At 37.7% G+C, this 24,964-nt stretch overlaps 1 protein-coding gene across 6 annotated transcripts in view; it reads right to left on the bottom strand.

Moving 5' to 3' along the window:
- The window catches only part of MAPK10 (mitogen-activated protein kinase 10), a 371,854-nt gene that overhangs the window by 153,195 nt on the left and 193,695 nt on the right, over positions 1-24,964 (bottom strand). For all 6 annotated transcript variants that reach the window (XM_077142936.1, XM_077142934.1, XM_077142935.1 and 3 more), the window contains exon 4: positions 7,205-7,374. In XM_077142936.1, coding sequence (XP_076999051.1) covers positions 7,205-7,374 — 170 coding nt within the window. The remainder of the gene's footprint in view (positions 1-7,204; positions 7,375-24,964) is intronic.

Here is a 24,964-nt window from a genome sequence, read left to right as displayed (position 1 = left end):
TATGTTTACAGATGTTCCCTAACCTTTGCCAGCCATTTTGTAAATGTATGCAGTTCAGGGGTGATGAGAGTGTTGATGGAACAGATCCAGTTCATCGTTAGCAAGAGAAAAGTTGCTAAAAACATCAGTGAGTCAACAGTTTGTTTGTTTTTTAATGAAAGTGAGCACATCTTATTTGAAGATGATTTCACTGAGAGTGATTGCTCTTGTGACGTGACTTGATATTATTACTAGTAATATTTTTGAGCAGTTGGACTTCTTGTTGTAGATTTTTTTGTTTGGTTTTGGGGTATTTTTTTGTTTGGTGGGTTGATTGGTTTAGTTTGCGTTTTACAAGAGCTCTAATCTACCATAGTAACTCTACCTACTAACACTACATGGAAGGGGGGAAGAAAGATACATATCATATTATACAATTTAAAAACACAAATGCAAAAACAAACAAAGACTTTGCTTTTCCACATTCCTAGTGTCTGAAGCATAGGGGGAGTCTTCCATTCAACAACTTAGACTCCCTTGGGAGACGTCTTGACTATTCTACCTGATAACATTTTCAAAACCCTTAAAGAGACTCTATCAAAGGGATATGTTACCCGTCATTCCCTCAAAATCCCTTACAAGCTAGGTATATACTAAGTCAGATCTATTCTTTCTTTCATCACCTTAAATCTTGTTTGGAAGTAAACAAGGTTTAAACACACATTCATTTATACATATGCAGCAAAAGACTGAAGTAGCAATGGTGGGTCAATGAAAGATCCACTAGATAAAATTCTGTAACCATCTTGGCGTCATGTACCAAAAGTGGCATTTATGGAATGTTCTCTACTCCTGTCCTTCTTCGGTTTAGATCACACATATAGTCCAGAAAAACAACACATGAATTCTAGACTTCCCTTCAGCTCATCTAACCCCCTTAGCTTCACCAGGCTACTCGGACATTGCTGGCTGGGTTCACTGTATCTACCAGCTTCCACTATCAAAGGAGGATTATGTGACAATCTTTTCCAATTAAAAATATGTAAATGGGGATGAGAAAGGTGGGAAATTCAACTTCCCAAAGTGGAGAATTCTTGATATTCTGAAAAGCAGTGGGAACAACCAAAGCAATAGGCTGAGCCCCCAATCTTGGGGTTTGTTCATATGAAACTTAACCCCACAAAGGATAGGCTAAATTTAAGTCTACTTAAAATTAGGCCTAAGAGTCACCCCTGAGAGAACCTCTTTTGTTGCTCAGATGTGGCCTCTGTCTCTAGCCAATACAACAAACAAACTCACCACTCTCCCCCTGTCTATGTGGAACATGACTCCCAGGGGTGTGGACCTTCCTGGCAACATGGGACAGAAATCCTAGAATGAGCTGAGACTCAGCATCAAGGAATTGAGAAAAACTCTAGAATGAGCTGAGACCCAGCATCAAGGGATTGAGAAAACCTTCTCAACTAAAAGGGGGAAGAGCAAAATGAGACAAAATAAAGTGTCAATGGCTGAGAGATTCCAAACAGAGTCTAGAGGTTATCCTGGAGGTTATTCTTACGCATTAAATAGATATCATCTTTTTAGTTAAGGCATAACAGAGAGGCTGGAGGGAACTGCCTGAAAATGTAGAGTTGTGTTCCTGTAGCCATGTTTCTTAAAGACGATTGTATAATGATATAGCTTTTGCAATGTGACTGTATGATTATGGAAAAAAGTATGTAAATGGGGGTGCAAGGGTAGTTCAGTGGTAGAATTCTCACCTGCCATGCAGGAAACCTGGGTTCCATTCCCAGTCCGTGCACTTCCCCTCAAAAAAACAAACGAACAAGCAAAACAAACAAACAAACAAAATTCAACAAAATGGTGCTGCAATAACAGGATACTCACATGGAAAAATAATGAAAAGTGACCCTTTTTATTTTTGTATGCCATACAGCATACAAAAAAAAAAGAATATATGAATACTCAAAGTTCTACAAAACATGCCTTGCAATTTAGATTTTACATAATTTATCTGTATAGGGTCCTGCCTCTATAGACTACTGATTGAAAGACAGTCACCAGAAATGATTTTGCAAATTTTTCTGAAAAAAAACTGAACAAACATATATAAACTATTGTAATTATGCACATAGTTATTACACATAGTTGTTACATATATTCATTATGTATACACATACAATATAAATATTATATGTGATATATAACCTATGGGGTAAATATCCAATTTAACCAACCTACTGGATTACTTGCAGGGCATCTTATGGCTACAGTTATTTCATCTTTGGTTAAATGCCATCCTCTAGCTTTATTTAGAATTTTAGGAAGTTTAGTTAACATAAAAAGTACATAATCTCATCTCTAAATACTTTTCTAGGCACAGATTTTCATAATAAGCCATCCTAAATCTCTGCTTTTCTCAATCTTAAACTTACCTCTTAGATATAAATATCTGTAAAACATCATCTTGCAAAATCTGAACTGGCATCTCTCCCAGATTTTACTCCCAGTCACTTGAAATTATACCATTAGCTCCTTTTCGTTAATGAGCAGACCAACCTTGGCAAGTCTTCTCTGCTAAACTTAGTTACTAACTTCTACCACCACTTCGCTGTCAGTTTTTATCATCTTTGGAGAAAGAAATTAAAAAATAAGTAATGTTCCTTGGCTTGGCAAGGAAGCAGAAGAACTGAAGAGAGAAAAGACAATGAACTCCCTGCTGTTGCTCCTCTCTTCCTATGTTCTTTTTTTTTTCTGGAGCTGGTAGTAGAAAAAGACACTAAGACCCTCTTCTAATGACTAGACAACGTTCTAGAATGATTTGTTCAGCTGGCTCCTGACCACCGTTGTTAAAACACATTTTGTAAGGGGGGCGCGAGGGTTGTTCAGTGATAAAATTCTCACTTGCCATGTGCGAGACCCAGATTTGATTCCAGGCCCATGAACTTCCCAAAAAAGCAAACAAACAAAAATTCAATAGATGGTGCTGCAATAATGGAATATTCAAATGGAAAAAGAATGAAATGTGACCCCTGCCATACAGCATACAATAAATTTAAAAAAAATTATTTTCTAGATTACAATTTTCCACCTTAGCTCAAGTGGTGAAGCAGAATAATTCTCACTGCTCCCTCCTCTTCCAACAGATAAACTTTTTTTTCTCAGACAGAGAAAGATAATGTTCATTTACTCCAAAAGATTACACATTAGCTTTTATTTAATGGTTCTCAATAATGACATTTGGGATCTACCATCAATGATGAATGAGAAAATAGCATAATTGAAATTGAAATCCATCTTCAGTTTCTACTACACCTAAAACCAAGGATGATCTTCACCTTATATAAGGAAACAGAGGCTCAGAGAGTTCTATAAAATACACTACAAAATTCTTAGAGGTGAATTTTCAAATGCTTCTGGGACAATCTGTTAATTTATTGACCAACATGTGGCCAGTTTTGGATCTATGTTAGGGTGATTAAAGTACTACCAGTGTCCTTTCACTGGCCATTTCATTCTCTGTGGCAGTTTTCTATTAAATAATATGAAACTATCTAAAGGAATCTTTGAATGTGTGAACTGAGACTCTTACTGAGGAAAATTTTCTCATGTTAATATTCCACAATTTTCCATGAAAGAAGGGCAGCCGGGAATCATTCTGCGCTCTTCCTCCCCATTTTTTCTCCTTCACAAGAACTTGGTTTGGTTTGTTTCCTATCTTATTTTGAAAGCTCTTCATGAATGCAGTAATTTCCTAAATGGGGTTCCTATTACCCAAGTGGTATACAAGTTATCAAGTAGAGTGCAGAAAAGTAAATATACATTTTCATCTAAAAAAAAGAAAGAAATCAACTTTGCTAATATTTAATGTATGAATCAGTACTGATTCTTCACGTACATATTTCGTTCCTCTGGTAGTTGGTCACATATTATCTAGGCTATGAGATGAGACCTGAAAGGAAAATGGGCATCTCACAGTTTGGAGAAGGTTGACAGAGGCACCCTGAACTCCTTCCTACAAGCAGCGTGCCTACCTGCAATAGATTTGCAGCAATTATCTTAACAGTAGAGCCTTTACTATACCATGAGTATTAGCATTCCATTGCTGCCAAAATTACTACAGACTTGCAGCCCAAACATTGAAAATTTATTTTCTTATTCTAGGTCAGATCTGTTCTGTAGGTCAGAGTCTGACATAGTTATCGCCAGGCTAAAATCTAGATGTCACCAGGCTGTGTTCCTTTCTGAAGGCTGTATTCCTTTCCTTGCTCATTCGGGTTGGTGGCAGAATTCTGCAGTTTGTTTTCTTGCTGGCTGTCAGCTGAGGGGTGATCCCAGGCTCTAGAAGCCTCCCCATTCCTTAGTACTTAGGCACCCTTTCTCCATCTTCAAAGCCAGCAACTATAAGGCAAGTCTCTCTCAAATCTCTTCTCCCTTTTCTTCCATAGCATTTCTTTGACCCATTTTTCTGCCTTCCTCTTCCACCCCTCAGCATTCAGATGATTTATATTGGGATCACCTGGATAATCCAGGATTACTCTCTCCTTTTTAAGGTCCTAACCTTAATCACACCTGCAAAGTCCCTTTTGCCATGTAAAAGAACACATTTGTAGGTTACAGGGATTAGGGCCTGGACGTCTTTGGGAGTGCCATTTTTCTGGCTATCACCAGTGACTGTTTGAAGCTATATGTATGTACCCCAGAAAAATACGTTCTTAAATCTAATCCATTTTTGTGATGCAAATCCATCGTAAGTAAAACCTTTAGATAAGGCTACTTCAGTTAAAGTGTGACCCACCTCATTCAGAATGGGACTTAATCCTATTATTTAATCCTTTACAAACAGAATGAATACAGAGAAAGCCAAGGAAGCAAGAAGCTAAAAGCAACAAAACTCAGAAGACAATGGAGACACTGCCATGGGCCTCGCCACGTGGTGGAGGAAACCGAAGCCGGCAGATAGCTGGTCTTTAGGAAGAGCGCATCACCTTGATGACATATCAGGTTAGGACATTCTGATGCTCTCAAATTGAAAGCTAATAAATCCCCACTGTTTAAAGCCAACCTATTTCATGGGATCTGCTTTAGGCAGCCTAGGAAACTAAAATACAAACCATGAAACTATTTTGTGCCACAAAAGGATACACTATGTCCTAGAAGAGTACTTAAAAGAGTTGTGAAAGTTAAAGATAAATCACCCATTTCTTTTCTGACATTTTCTTTGATGACAGCTGGATGTGATTTGAATCCTGCCCAGCATTTGAGAGAAGAGAAAATATGAAACTGGATGTTTAGAGATAGTCTATAGAAATAAGACTTTTTTCAGAAAAAAATACCAATGTATTATCCGATTTTTAGCAACAACAAAAACACCTCATACCTGCACCATTTAAAAATCAGCCTGAATTATCTTTTCGTCTGTTTAAATATCTTTGAATAAAATGTTCGGCCCCATTTGTTAAAAATATTAAAATTTGCTCCACCTTTCAAATTGCTGAAGAATTACTGATTGACATTAAGAAAGATGACAATTTGCTCACTGAATTTTAACAAAAGCTTTTGTATATCTGGCAAATGAGATTTAAAAGCTAGTATTATGAGCTAGTGAGGGCACCAACAGTGCACTTTTGCCATTTGCATCAACCAAGCTTCAACATTAAATATAAACCAGCTGTCAAAATAAAATGAATGAGGGCGGGCCGCGGTGGCTCAGCGGGCAAGAGTGCTTGCCTGCCATGCCGGAGGACCCCGGTTCGATTCCCGGCCCCAGCCCATGTAAAAAAACAAACAAACAAACAAAATATAATAAATAAAAAAATAAGAAAATGTTTAAAGATGTTTCCCTTTCTTCCTTCCTTCTATCCTTCCTTCTATCCTTCCTTCCTTCTCTGTCTTTCTTTAAAAAAAAAAATAAATAAATAAATAAAATGAATGAGATATTTAAATCTTGTTTTACAAAGTATAAAATCAAGATTTCAAAAACAATGAGCACCATCATACTACTTCCTCTAAATAACATTGTTAATATTTTAAGTGAAAAAGGGACCAAAATATATATTACATTAAACTTTATTTCTTGGTTCCTTATAGTTGATATGTAATGGATTTTGTGTGTGTGTGAGTAGAAAAACTTGTCACAAGCAAAATTGCACATATTGTTAACATGGGGTTAATAAAAAAGAGATAATGTTCAAATTTTAATTTTTTCTCCAGTAAAATATATATTTTCCCTTCCCAAGTCATGCTTCTGTTTGTTTGCTTATCTATTTATGTGTTTGTGACTAGCACAAATTCTGTTCTATTTTAAAATATAAGTTAAATACATAATACATCTTTTAAAGTGTTTGTGTTTTAAAAATGTACGTAATTATTAACGTACCAGTAATTTATATAACAAATGAATATGTTAAATAGATAAGTATCCTTTATAAATCAATAATTATACCTGTATAAAATGCATATACATATGTAGGGCACATGCCCCAGTTTTTACTTATACATGTGGGGCATCAAAAAGATTGAAAATTATTATACTAAGTTCATACTAAACACCTCTGGTTGCTGCATTATAAGTTAAAAGAAATATTTAAAAGAAATCCTTATCAATCAACCTGATTTCATGACTTCAGCAAGAGTTTTATAATAGCAAAATCAGATTTGGACTTGTCATCATTTCTATTTGCCTCTCAAAGCTCATAAAAGAGTGGTTACAAAGGAGCCCAGAATTTTACCATTTTGGAAATATTCAGCAAACATATTTTTAAATACTACTTATTCTAAAAAGTTTTATTTGAACGATGAACTTCAAAATCCACAGGGATACCTGAGATCTCATTATTACCTCTTTAAGATGCAGGAGGCTTTATTTGTTGGTTACCTTAGGACCTATCCCTCATTTCTTAAAAATATACAAACAAAATTTTCTAAATGTACTGGCAACTGCTAGAAAATTCTAGTTTTCTTGGTTCCTTACGGTTCATATGTAATGGATTTTGTGTGTGTGTGAGTAGAAAAACTTGTCACAAGCAAAATTGTACATATTGTTAACATGGGGTTAATGAAAAAGAGATAATGTTCAAATTTTAATTTTTTTCTCCAGTAGAATATGTTTTTCCCTTCCCAAGTCATGCTTCTGTTTGTTTGCTTATGTATTTATGTGTCTGTGACTAGCACAAAATGTGTTCTATTTTAAAATATAAGTTAAATACATGATACATTCACTTACCAAACTATTCCCTGAGCCCCAGAGCCAATAGGCTTTAGATTCTGGTAGCGCTTGAGAACGGTGAAGGTTGAGTCTCCCACTTCCACACTGTAGAATTGGTTGTCAACTTTGCTTTTGCTCATGTTGTAATGTTTGGCAATATATGACACATCCACTTGTTTATCAAATCCCTGTCAAAAAGAATAACAAAAACATGAGACAAGTGAAGAAACAGATTGATAATGAGATGTAGAGAATGCTATTCTTCTAATGGTTACTCTACTTATTCACCCATCATCAATAAGCTGTATTTCAGAAAAATAGAATGGATAGAAGATGTAGGTAGGTAGGTAGGTAGGTAGGTAGGTAGGTAGGTAGGTAGGTAGGTAGGTAGGTAGGTAGGTAAGTAGAAAGATAGAGAGATAGATAGATAAAGATAGATCCAGGTAAGATTACTGGGAGACAGTGATCTGAACAGTGAATAAAGTATTTGCAAAGTCCCCTTGGGGGAATGGGGAGAAAGCAGGAGAAATTCAACTTCCCCATTTGGAGAATGCCTGATGTTCCTGCAAGCAGTGAAGACAATCAAATCAATAGGCCAATCCCTCAGTTTTGGGGTTTGTCCCTGTGAAACTTATCCCTGCAAAGGATAGGCTAAGCCTACTTAAAATTAGGCCTAAGGGTCACCCCCAGAGAACCTCTTTTGTGACTTCTTTCTCTCTCAGCTGACACAGCAAGTGATCTCACTGCCCTCCCCCTCTCTATGGGGGACATGACTCCCAGGGGTATAAACCTCCCTGGCAACATGGGACAGAAATCCTAGAATGAGCTGGGACTCAGCATCAAAGGATTGAGAAAAACTTCTTGACTGAAAGGAGGAAAGAGTGAAATGAGACAAAATAAAGTGTCAGTGGCTGAGAGATTTCAGAGTCGAGAGGTTATCCTGGAGGTTATTCTTCACATTATATATATATCCCCTTTTTAGTTTATGGTGTATTAGAGTGGCTAGAGGGAAGTACATGAAACCATAGAGCTGTGTTCCAGTAGCCATGTTTCTTGAAGATGATTGCATAATGATAAAGCTGTTTGCAATGTGACTGTGTGATTTATGAAAACCTGTGTCTTTTGGTCTTTTATCTATGGTATGGATGCATGAGTAAAAAATATGGATAAAAAATAAACAAATAATAGGGGGAACAAATGTTAAAACATTAACATGTTTTGTTGGTGAGTAGATTGAAATATTAGTGGTCAATGACAGATAGTTGTCATGGTCAGGTTCACATGTCAACTTGGCCAGGTGGTGGTACCTGTTTGTCTGGTTGGGCAAGTGCTGGCCTGTCTGTTATCATGAGGACATTTCATAGAATTAAATCATGCTCACATCTACATCCACAGCTGTTTCCATTTGTAATCAGCCAAGGGGGGTGTCTTCTTTAATGAGTGATGCTTAATCTAATCACTGGAAGCCTTTTAAGGAGGATTCAGAAGAGACAGGCTCTATTCCTGCTTCGGCTGGTGAGCCTCTCCTGTGGCGTTCGTCCAGACCCTCCATGGGAGTCATTAGCTTCACAGCCTGCTCTACAGATTTTGGACTCTACATTTCCATGGTTACATGAGACACTTTTATAAATTTTATTTTTATGGATATTTCCTGTTGATTCTGTTTCTCTAGAGAACCCTAACTGATACAGTAATGGTAGGGGTTATGGCATGTATGAGTTTTTTTTTTCTTTTTTCTTTCTTTTGCTGGAGAGATGCAAGTGTTCAAAAAAAATTATCATGATCATGGTGATGAATACACAATTATGTGATGATATTGTGAGCTATTGATTTGTAACCATGTCAAGAATGTTTGCATGCCAAGAATGTTTGTATGTTTGTTTGTTGTTTATAATAAAAATATTCAAAAAAAAAGATTACTGATAGAGCTTAGGATAAAATGCAAAACAATTTTTTTCAATCACAGAATGAACCAGATTAATCTTTTCTGAAGTATTTCATTAAAGCCATTCATACTGGAGCATGCATCTATTGAACATATGTACTGGCCCAGAAACTATGTTAGATCCTTGAATTCAGGTAAATAAGACAGAGGTAATCCCTGATCATCCATTAAAATAGTTATAGCAGCAAAGATAAAAGATTATATCTACAACCCTTTCCCAGAAAGAAAGAGATCTAAATATGTGTGCTTTTAGTTATTGTAATTAGGTAAATTTCAGTTGAGCAATGTAGATTTCATTTGTTCTCAATATCAAAAATGCTACTATGTAGAATCCTCCATTAAGCCCTGAAAAGTTTTCATTCAAATTAACATTGCTCTAAAGTGCCACATGACTCTCTTTATTCTTTGGAAGCTCAGATTTGAAATATCTCTTTTGGAGCATCTTTTGGGTATCATTAAACGAAGTTCACTTATTTGAAGATTGAAGATAGAAGCAATTGAAGATTTCTGTGCTTGATTTTTTTCCCCTTTATTAGAGAAGTTGTAGGTTTACAGAACAATCAAGCATAAAATTCCCATATACCACTGTAATAATAACAATTTGCATTTGTGTGGAACTTTTGTTACAACTGATGACAGTGCATTTTTATACCTGTACTATCAACTGTACTCCATGGTTTAACTTAGGGCTCACTGTTTATGTAGTGTACTTAACATGTTTTTTATTTAATTTTTATTCTATTACCATAAATATAATCTAACATTGATCCCTTTTAATCACAATAAAATATATATTTCAGTGGTGTTAATTGAATTCACAATGTTGTGCTAACATCACCACCATCTGTTACCAAAACTTTCTCATCATTCCTAACAGGAGCCCTGTACATTTCAAGCCATAACTTTCCATTCCCTATCTCCATCCCATCACTATCCCATCCCCTCATAATCTATATTCTAGACTCTGAATCTTAAGAGTTTGCTTATTCCAATTGTTTCGAATCAGTAAGATCATACAGTATTTGTGCAATTATATGTTCAAGTCCCTGTTTTCATTTCTTTTGGGTATATACCTACTAGTGGGATTGCTGCATCATGTGGTAATACTATACTTAGCTTTCTGAAGAATTGTCAAACTGTCTTCCACAGCAGCTGCACTACTTTATATTATCATGTGCAATGAATGAGTGTTCCTATTACTTTGTAAACTCTCCAAAATCTGTTATTTTCCATTTTTTAATAGAAACCATTCTAATGGCTGTGAAATGGTATCTCATTGTGATTTCGATTTGCATTTCCCTGATGACTAATGATGTTGAACATCATTTCACGTGCTTTCTGTCATTTTTATATCTTTTTTGGAGAAAAATCTATTCAAGATTTTTTGCTTATTTTAAAACTGAGTTATTTGTCTCTTTCTAGTTAATTTGAAGGATTTCTTTATATATTCTGGATATTAAAACTTTATTGGATATGTGGTTTCCAAATATTTTCTTTCATTGTTTAGTTGTCATTTTACTTCCATGATAAAGTCCTCTGAGTTAAAAAAGTTTTTAATTTTGATGTGGTTTCATATTTTTTCTCTCATTGCTTGTGCTTTAGGTATGAAGTCTAAGATACTGTAGCCTAATACAAGGCCCTGAAGATATTTCCAGATGTTTTTCTTCTAGAAGTTTGATTATTTTGGCTCTTATATTTAGGTCTTTGACCCATTTTCAGTTTATTTTCATATAAGATATAAAGTAGGGGGAACTCCTTTTTTAATTTCCAAATGTAGATCCAGTTTTCTTAGCACCATTTCTAAAAGAGACTATTCTTTTTCTGTTGAATGGTATTTGCCCCTATCAGAAATCATTTGGCCATAAAAATAAGGGTTGATTTCTGAAATTTCAGTTAGATTCCATTGTTCTCTAGGTCTGTCCTTGTGCCAATAGCATGCTGTCTTAATTAATGTGTGTGTCCATGTGTTAATCTGGCAAAGTGATGATACCCAGTTCTCTGGTCAAAGAAGCACTGGCCTATCTGTTGTTATATTTGTGAATATTTCAGGTACTGAAATCATCAGCACCTTAATTGCATCTATGGCTGATTACATCTACATCCAGCCAAGGAGAGTATCTTACGCCATGAATGATCTTTAATCTAATAAGGTGTAAGCTTTAAAGGAAAAGTCAGAAGAGAGTTTCTCTCATTCCACTTCATCCAGCCAGCCTTTCCCAGGGAATTCATTGAAGACCTTCATTGGAGTTGCCAGCTCGCAGCCTGCCTTATGGAATTTGGGAATCATGCATCCCCATAGTTGCATGAGACCCTTTCATAAAATCACATATTTACAGATACCACCTCTTGGTTCTATTTCCCTAGAGAACACTGACTCATATAGCTTTGCTTACAGGAGTGATTCTTGAGTAGCAGAATTTTAAAGTGGGTTTTGCAATTGGTTTTCTACTCTGTTTACACTCAAAGGCACTAATAACTCTTTTCCAATAATCAAGATGGCACTGGCCATCCATGGTGTGAGCTGGCAATAGAGATATGAAAAATGTCACCATTTGATTATGCTAATTGTATGCTTATATGAGGCAAGGCTCTAAGTGATCATGTTTTTGACGCCTTAACAGAGTTTTGTAGAGTTAAAAGTTATGATGATGTTGGCTTGTTGTTCCTAGATATGCTGGATTCAGTTTTAAAAGGATTGAGATGAAGGCTTCAAATTTGCAACTTAAGCAACATGTAAAAGATGTTAAAGCTTCTGTGTGTGCCCTGAAAGAAAATCGTATTTACTGTGGATGCAATCTAGAGATCTCTGGAACAGACCCAGAGTCTCATTGTGCAAGTAGCAGTTTTATAATGGAAACTAAATTCTCAGCCTTGCAGGGTGTCTGCTGTTAAAGTGAAGGCATTGTTTGGGAAGGAATAGGATCCTGAAATTTGGTGTTGGGAACATGGGTTTATAATGATGGTAGTGGGAACAATGAAACCCTGGATTCTGCTAACTCTTTGCTAGAAAAACCTGAAATGGTCTGCTCTGAGGAAACCACCACCCCACTTCCAGCCTGACCTGAGAAAAAATCCACCCAATCTCCAGCCTGTCCTGGGGAAACAGCTTCCCAACCTCCAGTCTGCCCAGAGGAGTTCACCATCTAATCTCCACTTGAAGGAGATTAATCATTCTGGGCCTGATAAACCTGTAACAACCTTTCCTGACTAAACAGCCCTCACTCTTCTGTCTGGAGAGATTAATCCTGTTTCACCAGAAACTGCAATGGAATGTCCTGAAGTAACTGGCTTGAAAGACACTTAATTTTTTCAAGACCTACCCCCAATAGCCTCTTTTTTTTCCAGTCCTATAACTAGATTAAAGTCCTAACAGGCCCTGAAAAATTAAGTACAAAGTGTGATCCATGAGGAGGTATGCTATACTCCAAAATAAAACTGCATGAGTTTATAGACTGAAATCAGGGGAATATGTTTGGGAATGGATATTAAGGGTGTGGGTCAATGCTAGAAGGAATACAAATCTGAATCAGGGTGAATTTATTGATATGGGCCTACTAAGGAGAGAGTGTGGTTTCAATGTCGTAGCTCAAGAAGTTAGAAAGGGAGTTAACAGTTTGTTTGGGTGACCAGCTGAAACATAGATCAAAACATGGCAGATATTACCTGAGGGTGAAATGCCAGAACTGCCCTGGTATAATGTAGGTGAGCAAACCCATTAGAGTAGATTTTCATGGAAGATCTGCTCACCTACCCCAGGAATGTCCAGGGAACACAACTTTTACGTTTGTAAAAGGTAAACTTTTACCTTTTTACATTTGATAAATGAATTTATGAGACTAGTTCCATCACTCCTGAAGAGTTCTGTGATCACCTTCTTTGAGGGCTAGACATTACTGTGGAAACTGCTGTCACTGTGCTGGAATCCTCAAAAACAATGGGGATGATGTGATCCCGAGTTGGCAGAACCATACAGCAGCACTTAATCACCAAAGACAAGGTGGGTGTGGCTACCATAATAGCAGGCTCAAAGGAGCAGTCAAAATACTCTGACTTCGCAGTGTGATACGGTGTTGGCTAATATATTATGGGGTTCCTAGAGGTAAAAATAGATGGGCACTCTACTAAATTCTGTCTTCAGCTGTATGAGTAGAAGCGTTCTAGATCAAGTAAACAAAAATCTAACTTAAACTGCAAAATCAGATAATCATGACCCTTAATCAATTCCCATACTTCAGACAGTTTACAGACCCAGAGTCCCGGAAATGAGGGGAAGGCCAGGTCCCCTTGATGAAGGATCCTGTTACACTGCCAAAAATTTGTACTTTTAATCTTTCTCCCAGTCTTCCCCAAAGAGACCTACAGCCTTTAATCAGGGCAACTGTGTATTAGGGAAAAGGACATGCTCAGATATTTCTGAGATTCTTAGACATTTTCTCAGAAGTGACTTTAATTCCAGGGGAGCCAAAATGTCACTCTGGTCTACCAGTCAGAGTAGAGGCTTATGGAGGATGGGTGATTGATGGAGTTTTACCTTAGGTCCTTCTCGCAGTGGATCTGGTGGGTCTCCAGACCCATTTTGTAGTTATTTCCCCAGTTTCAGAATGCATAGTTAGAATAGACATACTGAGCAATAGGAGAATCTCCACATTGGTTCCCTGACTCATGAAGTGAGGGCTATTATGGTAAGGAAGGCCAAGTGGAAACCACTAGAAGTGCTGCTACCTATTAAAACAATAAATCAAAATCAATGCTGGATTCCTGGAGGGATTGCAGAGATTAGTGCCACTCTTAAGGACTTGAAGGATGCACAGGTGGTGATTCCCGCCAGATCCCCATTCAACTCTCCTATTTGGCCTGTGCAGAAAATAGTTGGGTCTTGGAGGATGGCAGTTGATTATCATAAACTTAACTAGGTGGTGACTCCAGCTGCAGCTGCTGTTCTGATGAGGTGTCATAGCTGGAGAAAATCAACACATCCCCTACTACCTGGTATGGAGCTATTGATCTGGCAAATGCTTTTTTTCTCAATAGCTGTCAGTAAGGACCATCAGAAACAGTTTGCTTTCAGCTGGAAAGGGCAATAGGATACCTTCACTGTTCTACCTGAGGGGTATATCAACTCTTCAGCCTATGTCATGATTTCATCTGCAGGGATCTTGATAGTTTCTCCTTCCCACAAGACATCACACTGGTCCATTATATTGATGACATCTTGTTAATTGGACCTAGTGAGCAAGAAGTAGCAACTACTCTCTACCTATTGGTAAGGTATTTATATCCTACAGGATGGGAGATAAATCCAACAAAAATACATGGGGACTTCCACCTCTGTGAAATCTCTAGGTGTTCAGTGGTGTGGGGTATGCTGAAATATCCCTACACATGTGAAGGATAAGCTGTTCCATCTGGTGCATCCTATGACTTAAAAAGAGGTACAATGCCTAGTTGGCCTCTTAGGATTTGGGATACAATATATACCTCATTTTGTCATGCTACTCTGACCCATTTGCCAAATGATCAGAAAAGCTGCCACTTTTGAGTAGGGACAGGACAAGAGGAGGCTTTGTAAGAGGTCCAGTCTGCTGAACAAGCTGCTCTGCCACTTGGACCATATGATCCAGCAGACGTAATGGTCCCAGGAGTGTCAGTGGCAAAGATGCTATCTGGAGCCTTTGGCAGGCCCCTGTTGGAGAATCACAATGCACACTTTTAGGATTTTGGAGTCAGGCCTTGCCATCTTCTGCAGATAACTACTTTCCTTTTGAGAAACAGCTTTTATCCTGCTGCTGGGCCTTAGGAGAGACCAAACATTTAACTATGGGCCACAAGTTACCATGAGACCTGAGTTGCCTATCATGAGCTGGGTGTTGTCTGACCCACCACACCTTAAAGTTAGGCATGCACAGCAACACTCCATCACAAAATGGAAATGATGTATAAGTGATAGGACTCGAGCAGGTCCTGAAGGCACAAGTAAGTTACATGAGAAAGTGGCCCAAATGCCCATCGCTCCCTGTCATGGTCAGGTTCATGTGTCAACTTTGCCAAGTTGTGGTACCTGTTTGTCTGGTTGGGCAAATGCTGGCCTGTCTGTTGCAATGAGGACATTTCATAGAATTAGATCATGATCACTCAGCTGCATCCACAGCTTATTCCATTCATAATCAGCCAAAGGGGAGTATCTTCTGCAATGAGTGAAGCTTAATCTAATCACAGGAAGCCTTTTAAGGAGGATTCAGAAGAAACAGGCTCTATTCCTGCTGCTATGGCTGGCAAGCCTCTCCTGTGGAGTTCGTCCAGACCCTCCATCAGAGTCGTCGGCTTCACAGCCTGTCCTGCAGATTTTGGACTCTGCATTCCTGTGATCACCTGAGACACTTTTATAAATTTTATATTTGCAAGTGTTCCCTGTTGATTCTGTTTCTCTAGACAATCCTAACTAATACACTTCCTCTCCCGCCATTTTACCTTCTCTATGACCTCTTCAGTTGACTGAGGGAGAGAAAACTTAGGCCTGATTCACAGATGGCTCTGCACAATATATAGGTACCACCCAAAAGTGGACAGCTGTAGCACTACAGCCCCTTTCTGGGATGTCCCTGAAGGACAGTGGTGAGGGGAAATCCTCCCAGTGAGTGGGACTTCAAGCAATGCAGCCAGTTGTTCATTTTGCTTGGAAGGAGAACTGGCAAGAGGTGTATTTGTATACTGACACCTGCTAATGTTTGGCTGGGTGGTCAGGGACTTGGAAGGAGCATGCTTAGAAGATTGGTGACAAAGAGATTTCAGGAAATGGTATGTGGATAGACCTTTCTGAGTTGCCAAAAAACATGAAGATATTTGCGTCCTATGTGAATACTCACCAGAGGACTTCAGTGGAGGAAGGCTTTAAAAATCAAGTGGCTAAGATGACCTGTTCTGTGGATGCCAGTCAGCCTCTTTCCCCAATCACTCCTGTCATTGTCCAATGGGCTTATGAAAAAAGTGGGCATGGTGATAGGGATGGAGGTTATGCATGGGTTCAGCAATATGGACTTCCACTCACCAAGGTTGGCCTGACTACAGTCACTACTGAATGCCCAATCTGCCAGCAGGAGAAACCCACACTCAGTCCCTGATAAAGCACCGTTCTTCAAGGTGATCAACCTGCTACCTGAAGGCAGGTTGATTACACTGGAACATTTCCTTTATGGCAGGGGCAGTGATTAGTTCTATTGATATGGGCTAGCCTTCCCTCCATGCAATGCTTCTGAAAAAATTACTTACAAAATGCTTGATCCATCATCCTGGTATCCCACACAGTTGCTTCTTATCAAGGTACTCACTTTACAGCAAATGATATACAGGAAAGAGCACACACTCACGGAATTCTCTGGTCTTACCATGTTCCCCATCATCCTGAAGCAGCTGATTGATAAAACGGTGGAACGGCCTGTTGAAGACTCAATTATGTTACCAGCTAGGTGCCAATACCTTGCAGGGCTAGGGCAATGTTCTCCAGGAGACTGTGTATGCTCCGAATCAGCTCCTACCCTATGATGCTTTTTCTCCCATAGCCAGGATTTATGGGTGGGAATCAAGGGGTGGTAATGGAAGTGATACCATTCACTATTGCCCTTTGTGAGCCAATAGGAAAATTTTGCCTTCCTTTCTCTGCAATTGTGAGCTCTGCTGGTTTTCAGGTCTTAGTTCCAGAAGGAGTGCTTCCACAAGGAGACACAATAATGATTCCATTAAACTGAAAGTGAAGACTACCACCTGGCCACTTTGGGCTCCTCATGCCTCTGAAAAAACAGGCAATGAAGGGGATGACTGTGCTGGCTGGGTGATTGATCCTAACTATCAAGGGGAAATAAGACTGCAATATGCAATGGAGGTAAAGAGTTTACCAGGAATACAGGAGATCCCCTAGTACATCTCTTTGTTCGACATTGTGTTGTGATTTAAAGTCAATGGAAAATGCAACAACCTAACCCAGGCAGGACTACCAATGGCACAGAAACTATAAGAATGAAGGTTTGGGTCACCCCACCAAGCAAAGAACTATGGCCAGATAAGATGCTTCCTGAAGGTAAAAGGAACATGGAATGGTTAATGGAAGAAGGTAGTGATAAATATGAATTATGAACACATGACCAGTTAGTGAAATGAGAATTGCAATAGTATGAATATTCTTCCTTCTTTTGTTATGAATATGTTTGTAATTGCACATAAAGCAAATATCTTTGTTTTCTTCTCTATCTTATCCCCTTATCACATGGTGTAAGTTGTACTGTTCATATCATAGTATTTAAGTTATGAGATATCAAGTTTAAGAGTGAATATTAACCAAGGACTTACACCCTTTTCTGGAAAGATTTAGTGTGTTTCCAGTTGTTTTCAGAATATCTGAGTACTGTTAGGTGAAAAAAATGTGTCTGGTATTGTTTTTTATTTAGAGATTAAGCTTGTTTTCATATAAGGTGATGTGTATGGCTGTCAGGCTGTCAAGGGTGGGACTATGATCGTTAGATTCATGTGTCAACTTGGCCAGCTGATAACATCTGCAGTCAACTAATGGGAGTGTCTTGCACAATAAGTGAGCTTTAATTTAATCAGTTGAAGGTTTTAAAGGAAAAATCAAAAAAGAGAATCTCTTTCTTCACTTCAGCCAACCAACTTCTCTTGGAGAATTCATTGAAGACCTTCAGCAAATTTGCCAGCTCGCAGCCTGCTCTATGGAATTTGGACTCGCACATCCCCACAGTTGTATGAGGCATTTTTATAAAATCTCATATTTACAGATAACTCCCATTGGTTGTTTCCTAGAGAACCCTGACTATTAGTGTAGCTCTGTAATAAGTTTTAAGGTTGGGGAGTGTAAGTGTTCCAAATTTATTATTCTTTTTCAAGATAGCATTAGCTATTCAGGGCCTCTAACCATTCTACATAAATTTAATGACTGGATTTTCCATTTCTGCAAAGGAGATCATTGTAATTTTGATTGGGAGTGCATTTAATCTATAAATTGCTTTAGGTAGTGTGACATCCTAATGATATTTAGTTTTCCAGTTCATGAACATGTAATGTCACTTATTTAGGTCTTCACTGGTATCTTTTAGCAAAGTTTTGTAGTTTCTGCATGTAAGTCCTTTACATCCAAGATATTTGATTCTTTTAGTTGCTACTTTGAATGGAATTTTTTTTCATGATCTCTTTTTCCAATTGTTCATTGCTTGTCTACATAAACACCACTGTTTTGAGGGATATTGATCTTGTGCCCCTTCACTTTGTTGAATTCATTTATTAACTAGGAGTTTTGCTGTGGATTTTTCAGGACTTTCCATATATAGGATCATGTTACCTGCAAATAGGGGGAAGTTGGATATCTTTTACTTATTTTTCTCGTCTAATTGCTCTGGCAAGAACTTCCAGTACAATGTTCAATAACAGTAATAACTGTGTGCCTCCTTGTCTTGTTACTGATCTTAGAGGGAAAACATTCAGTCTTTCCCCACTAAATAGGTGTTAGCTATGAGTTTTTCATATAAACACATTATTAGGTTGAGGAGGTTTCCTTCTTATCCTAGTGTTCTTAGTTCTTTTATCAAGAAATTGTGCTAGATGCTGTCAATTGCCTTTTCTGCATCAATTATAATGATCATGTGTTTTTATCCTTTCATTGTGCTAATGTGGTGTATTACATTAATTGATTTTCTTATTCTGAGCCAACCTTGCATACCAGAGATAAATCCCATCTGATCATGGTGTATAATTTTTTTAATATGTCATTGGATTTGGTTTGCTAGTATTTTGTTGAGGATTTTTGCATCTATATTCATAAGTGATATCGGTCTGTAGTATTCTTTTCTTGTGGTCATTGGTATGAGGGTAATGTTGGGCTCATTGAATGAATTAAGAAGTATCCCCTTCTCTTCAATTTTTCAGAATAGTTTGAGCAAAAAAAGTAAACTCTTCTTGGAATGTTTGGTAGAATTCCCCTGTGTAGTCTCTGGTCCATAGTTTCTCTTTGTTGGAAAGCTATTGAATATTGATTCAATCTACTAGCTATTCATTTGTTGAAATCTTCTATTTCTTCTTGAATTAATTTAGGTAGTTTGTGTGTTGCTAATAATTTTTCCATTTGGTTATCTAATTTATTGGCATACAGTGTTCATAGTTTTATCTTCCAATAGCCCTTTTATGTCAGCAGGATTGGTAGTAATGTCACCATTTTCATTTCTGATCTTCACTATTTATATGCTCTCTCTTTCTTTCTTTGTCAGTCTAGCTAAAAGTTTGTCAATTTTATTGAGCTTGTCAAAGAAACAATTTCTGATTTTGTTGACTTTCTCTATTGATTATTTGTTTGTTTTCTATTTCATTTTTTTTCACTCTAATCTTTATTTCCTTCCTTCTGCTTGCTTAGGGTTTAGTTTTTTCTTCCTTTTCTTGTTTTTCTAGTTTTCAGGTTACATTCCTGATTTGAAGTCTTTTCTTTTTTAAATATAAGCATATAGAGATATAAATTTCCCTCTCAGCATTGTCTTCACTGTATCCCATAAATTTTGGTATGCTGTATGTTCATTTTCATTCACCTCAAGATATTTCCTAGTTTCAGTTATAATTTTTCTTTTTAACCTATTGGTTGTTTAGGAGTATGTTGTTTAATTTCCACATATTTGTGAAGTTTCCATTTTCTTCCTATGTTAATGATTTCTATTATCATTCCATTCTGGTCAACAAATGCACATGGTATAACTTCAATTTTTAAAATTTATTGAAACTGGTTTTGTGACCTAACATACGGTCTAACCTGGAGGATGATCCTGTGCACGCAAGAAGAATAATTTTGTTGGGTGACGTGTTCTATTTACGTTTGTTAGGTCTAGTTTAGAGTTTCATTCAAGTCTTGTATTCTCTTTTCAATCTTCTGATTAGATGTTGTATCCATTATTGGAAGTGCTGTATAAAGTCTCCTACAACCAATGTGGAACTGTTAATTTCTCCCTTCAAACATATTACTATTTGCTTCATATATTTTAGGGCTTTGCTATTAGTTGCATGTATATTTATAATTATACATCTTTTTATTAAATTGTCCCCTGTATCAGAATATAATGATCATCTTTGTCCCTCAAACTGTTTTTGACTTAAAATCTATTTATCTGACATAAGCTACACCAGCTTTCTTTTGGTTTCTACTTGCATTGCAAAATTTTTCCACCCTTTCACTTTCAACCCACTTTCAACTTACTTGTATCTTTGAATTTAAGGTCAGTCTCTCGCAGACAGCATTCAATTAGGTCATCCATTCTGTTAATGTCTACCTTTTGAGTGTGTAGTCCATTTACATTTAAAGTCACTAAAGGCAGGACTTTATCTGCCATTTGCATGTCTTCTACCTTTTTGGTCCCTCAATTCCTCCATTAATACTTATCTTTTCATTCTCTCTCTCTCTCTCTCTCTCTCTCTCTCTCTCTCTCTCTCTTTTTAATTCTGTATGCTGTATGACAGGGGTCACATTTCATTCTTTTTCCATTTGAGTATTCCCTTATTGCAGCACCATTTGTTGAATTTTGTTTGGCTTGGTTTTTTTGTTTGTTTGTTTGGGAAGTGCATGGGCTGGGAATTGAACCCAGGTCTCCTGCCTGGCAGGTGAGAATTCTACCACTGAACCACCCTCGTACTTCCTAATACTAACACTTATATTAACTTGATATTTGTGTGTTGTAGCATCTTGAGTGTCTTCCCTTTTCTATCTGGATATATTTTTATCTATTTTCCTTGTGATTACAATGGGGTTAAAATTTAACACTCTTTGTATGCAACAAACATATTTGGTTCAATGCCAATTTAACTTCAATTGCATATACATACACTTTTCCTACATACCTCCATACCCTCACCTTTTTTTGTACTTGTTATTACTTGTATCTATGTACCTTGCATGTCAAAAACTATAGATTTATTATCACTTTTTATGTATTAGCATTTTAGCACCTGTGGAAGTAAGAAGAGGAATTCCATTCCAAGCAATATACTACAATAATATCAATATTTATAATCACCCAAATGATTACCGTTTCCACAGGTCTTTATTTCTTTATGCTGCTTTGAGTCACTGTCTATGCCTTTCCTTTCAGTCTAAAGAACTCCTTTTAACATTTCTGATAAGGGATGAACTCCCTCAGCTTCTGTTTATCTGAAAATGTTTTAATCTCACCCTCATTTTGAAAGAAAGTCTCACCAGAGATAAAATTCTTGGCTGGTAGTTATTTTCTTTCAATACATTAGGTATTTCAGCCCACTGCCTGCTTGTCTTCATGGTTTCTGATGAGAAATCAGCCCTAAGTACGATTAGAATTCCCTTGTATGTTAACATGTTGCTTTTCTCCAGCATGTTTCATAACTCTCTTCTGGTACATTCCATTTGCTACTTGATCAATATATTACAGGGTGTAGTTTCCTTCATGGTTACCCTGTTTGGTGTTCCCTGGGCTTCTTGGATATGCACATTCATGTCTTTTGCTAAGTTTGGGAAGTTCTCTGTCATTATTTCTTTGAATATTCCTTCTGCCTTTTTTTTTCTTTCTTCCTTTTCTGGGACTCCCATAAAGCCTATATTGGTATACTTGATGGTGTCCCAGAGGTCTCTTCTGCTGTTTTTACTCTTTATAATTCTTTCTTCTTTCTGCTCCTCATCCTTACTCATTTCAAATGTTTTGTCTTTGGGGTCACTGATTTTTTCTTCTGCCGGTTCCAGTCTGCTTTTTCTTTCTTTCTTTTTTTTCCAATCTGCTCTTTTTTAAAAAATACATTTTTATTGACGAATCTTCATACACATACAGTCCATACATGATGTGCAATCAAGGACTCACAATATCATGACGTAGTTGTGTATTCACCACCATGATCACTTTTTAAAACATTGGCATCACTCTCAAAAAAGAAATGAAAAGAAAAAAAACTCATACATACCATACTGCTTACCCTTTCCTCTCATAGACCACTAGTATTTCAATCTACTCAATTTATGTTACCTCTTATCCCCCCTATTATTTATCTATTTTTATCCATTTCTTTTAACTCATCTGTCCATACCCTGGAAAAAAGGAGCACCTGACGCAGGGTTTTCATAATCACACAATCACAACGTAAAAGCTACATAGTTATACAATCGTCTTCAAGAATTAAGGCTACTAGAACACAGCTCAACAGTTTCAAGTACCTCCCTCCAGCCACTCCAATACACCGCAGACTAAAACCAAAAGGTATATCTATATAATGCATAATAATAACCTCCATGATAACCTCTCAACTTTTTAAAATCTTTCAGCCACTGAAAGTATTTTGTTTCATTTCTCTCTTCCCCCTTTTGGTCGGGAAAGCTTTCTCAATCCAATGATGCCTGGCCCCAGCTCATCTTGTGAGTTCGGTACCACATTCCTAGAGGGATTTACATCCCGGGAGTCATGACACATGCAGTCAGGAGGGCAGTCAGTTCACCTGCCAAGTTGGCTTAGAGGGTGAGCAACAAAAAATGTTCTCTGCGGGTCCAATCTGCTCTTGAAATCCTCCTGGGAACTTCTCATTTCAGTTATTTTGTTCTTCAACTCCTGTAGTTCTATTTGATTCCTATTCAAACTTTGTCTCTTTCTAAGATTCTCATATTGCTGACTCATTGTTCCCTGATATCCTTTGATTCTTTCTCTGTATTTTCCTTCATCCCTTGAGCATTTTTTAGGATTATTTTTTTAAAGGCTTTGTTCCATATGTCCAAAACCTGGTCTTCTTCATTGGTGCTTTCTGGATTTCTATCCTTTTCCTTTGGATGGGCCATCATTTCCTGTCTCTTTGTCTTGTAGTCTTTTGTTGCACACTATGCATTTTAATATCTTAAAATGTTAACTTTGGCATTTATTGTCTAAGATGCAAATAAAATTTTCTTGATTTATAACAAGCTGGTGATAAGACAGAGATTTTCTTGAGCTTTAGTCCCCCTATCCAGAAGGTCTGTCCAAGGTGAATGCAGTGTGCAGGGTTCCTGGCATTTGTCTTGTTTTGGAGTTCCTCTGTTTACAGGCATTTGGCCGTCCCCTTTGCTACCCAGGAGAGAGACCTCCCTCTCACAGGTGTTTGAAGTCAACAAGCCTTTGACCAAGATTGCTGGCCTCTATAGTTTCTTCTACTCCTTTTGTTGCCTTAAGCTGCTTTTGCAGCTGGAGAGCAAACTCTGGGAGGAGAGGTAAGCCAGAGAGGACTTTCTCAAGTCAGTCTTTCCCAGCTGAAACAGGGCGCTCAAAAACGCCATTGGGTGGGTATCAAGGAGGGTGCCAAAAGCTTCTTCCATGGGTCCTCAAAGCGGAGATTTCTTGGCTTGACCAGCAAATGCAACCCTTCAAATCACTGTCTCCCACAGCCCTAAGGAGGTGTAGCATCTTTAAGTCTCTTTCTCTGTGGCCTTCATCTTGGGCAGATTGAAACAAAGGCAACTATGCTTTTGTCCAGGGTATGTTGAATGAATGGCTTGCCTCAGAATCCGGCACCCCAGTGATCCAAAGACACTAATCAAAAGCCATGCTCAGTGATTAGTCATGCCCACCTCTTGTCTTGGGGAAAATGATTTTTATGTCCTTTGTGTTATCAGTGAGCTAGCCAGGGGCTGGACACACAGTGGCTTGCCACAAGATGGGCACCAGTCATACAGAGAGTAATTTACTATGCTTTGATGTAATTTATCAGCTTCTTCCTTCCACTTTTCTCAGGAAGCAATACAGTGTTCTTCTGGCCTCTAGACTTTCAAAATAGTTGCTTCAGACTGCTCCTGCCTATTTAACAGTTGCGAGTAGAAGAACTAAGTCCTGGACCTCCCTATTTTGTCATCTTCCCACAAGTCTACTGTTCTTGAAATTTAAATCATAATTGATTCATGTATATGTATATATATGTATATGTAATGTAAATATCCGTTTTTTATGATTATTATTGAACTATAAAGATCTTATATAGTACTATATTATATTAAATAGTATAGACTCTACTGCTAGAAGGAATCGTACAGAATATCATCTAGCTTGTTTCCTTGTAGCACACACTGTTGGATGTTTACCCAATAGTCATCTCTTTTCTTGTAGCTGATTTGTTTCAGGTTTTGAACACCCACATGCTCTCTGGGCTCCTCCCCAATCCCTGCAAGTGAAAAGTAACTAGTCTAAAGCACCGGTTATACAAATGATTAACCCTAGGGGGCATGTGGGAGATTTGGGAGTACGTTTTAGGATGCCTCAGTAAAGGTTTGCATTTAGTTGGCTTGTCAAAGAACGGCACTTTTCTTGCAGTGAGTGAGACATTCCTACGCATTGAATCATTTCCCTCACATAGCTTACAACTTTTGAAGTTCCCGCCAAAGCTTTAAATCATGAAACACTTGTGATATAATATTCTGAGAGCAGAATCCAAACCAAAGTATTTTGTATGGTTTTAGCATACACTGACTTTTCTGGAAATCTAATTCTTACATAATATGAAAGAAGACTTAAAGGTACTCAGGTTCTGAAACTTTGGGTTGGTCATAAAACAATTTGCCTTATGAATTTTGGGCATTCCATTTGTAAGTACTAAACTGGAAGGCAGCATCAACAGTATAAATAAAGACAACACAGTGGGGACCATACGGACATGGGTGGCAAAAATCAACGAATCCAGTGCAAGGATCTAGAGAGCCTGAGATCAGAATTTGCATAGCAGTGACCAACCTGTTATTGATATGGTGGTAATGTACATGCCTCAAAGAATAAAGTGGACTATAGATAAGGAATCTAGTTTGGACAGGACACTGAAAATTCAGGTAA

This window comes from Tamandua tetradactyla, chromosome 24, assembly GCF_023851605.1.
Source record: "Tamandua tetradactyla isolate mTamTet1 chromosome 24, mTamTet1.pri, whole genome shotgun sequence".
NCBI lineage: Eukaryota > Metazoa > Chordata > Mammalia > Pilosa > Myrmecophagidae > Tamandua > Tamandua tetradactyla.
Note: the sequence above shows the minus strand (reverse complement) of the source record. Positions and strands in the feature narration are given on the sequence as shown.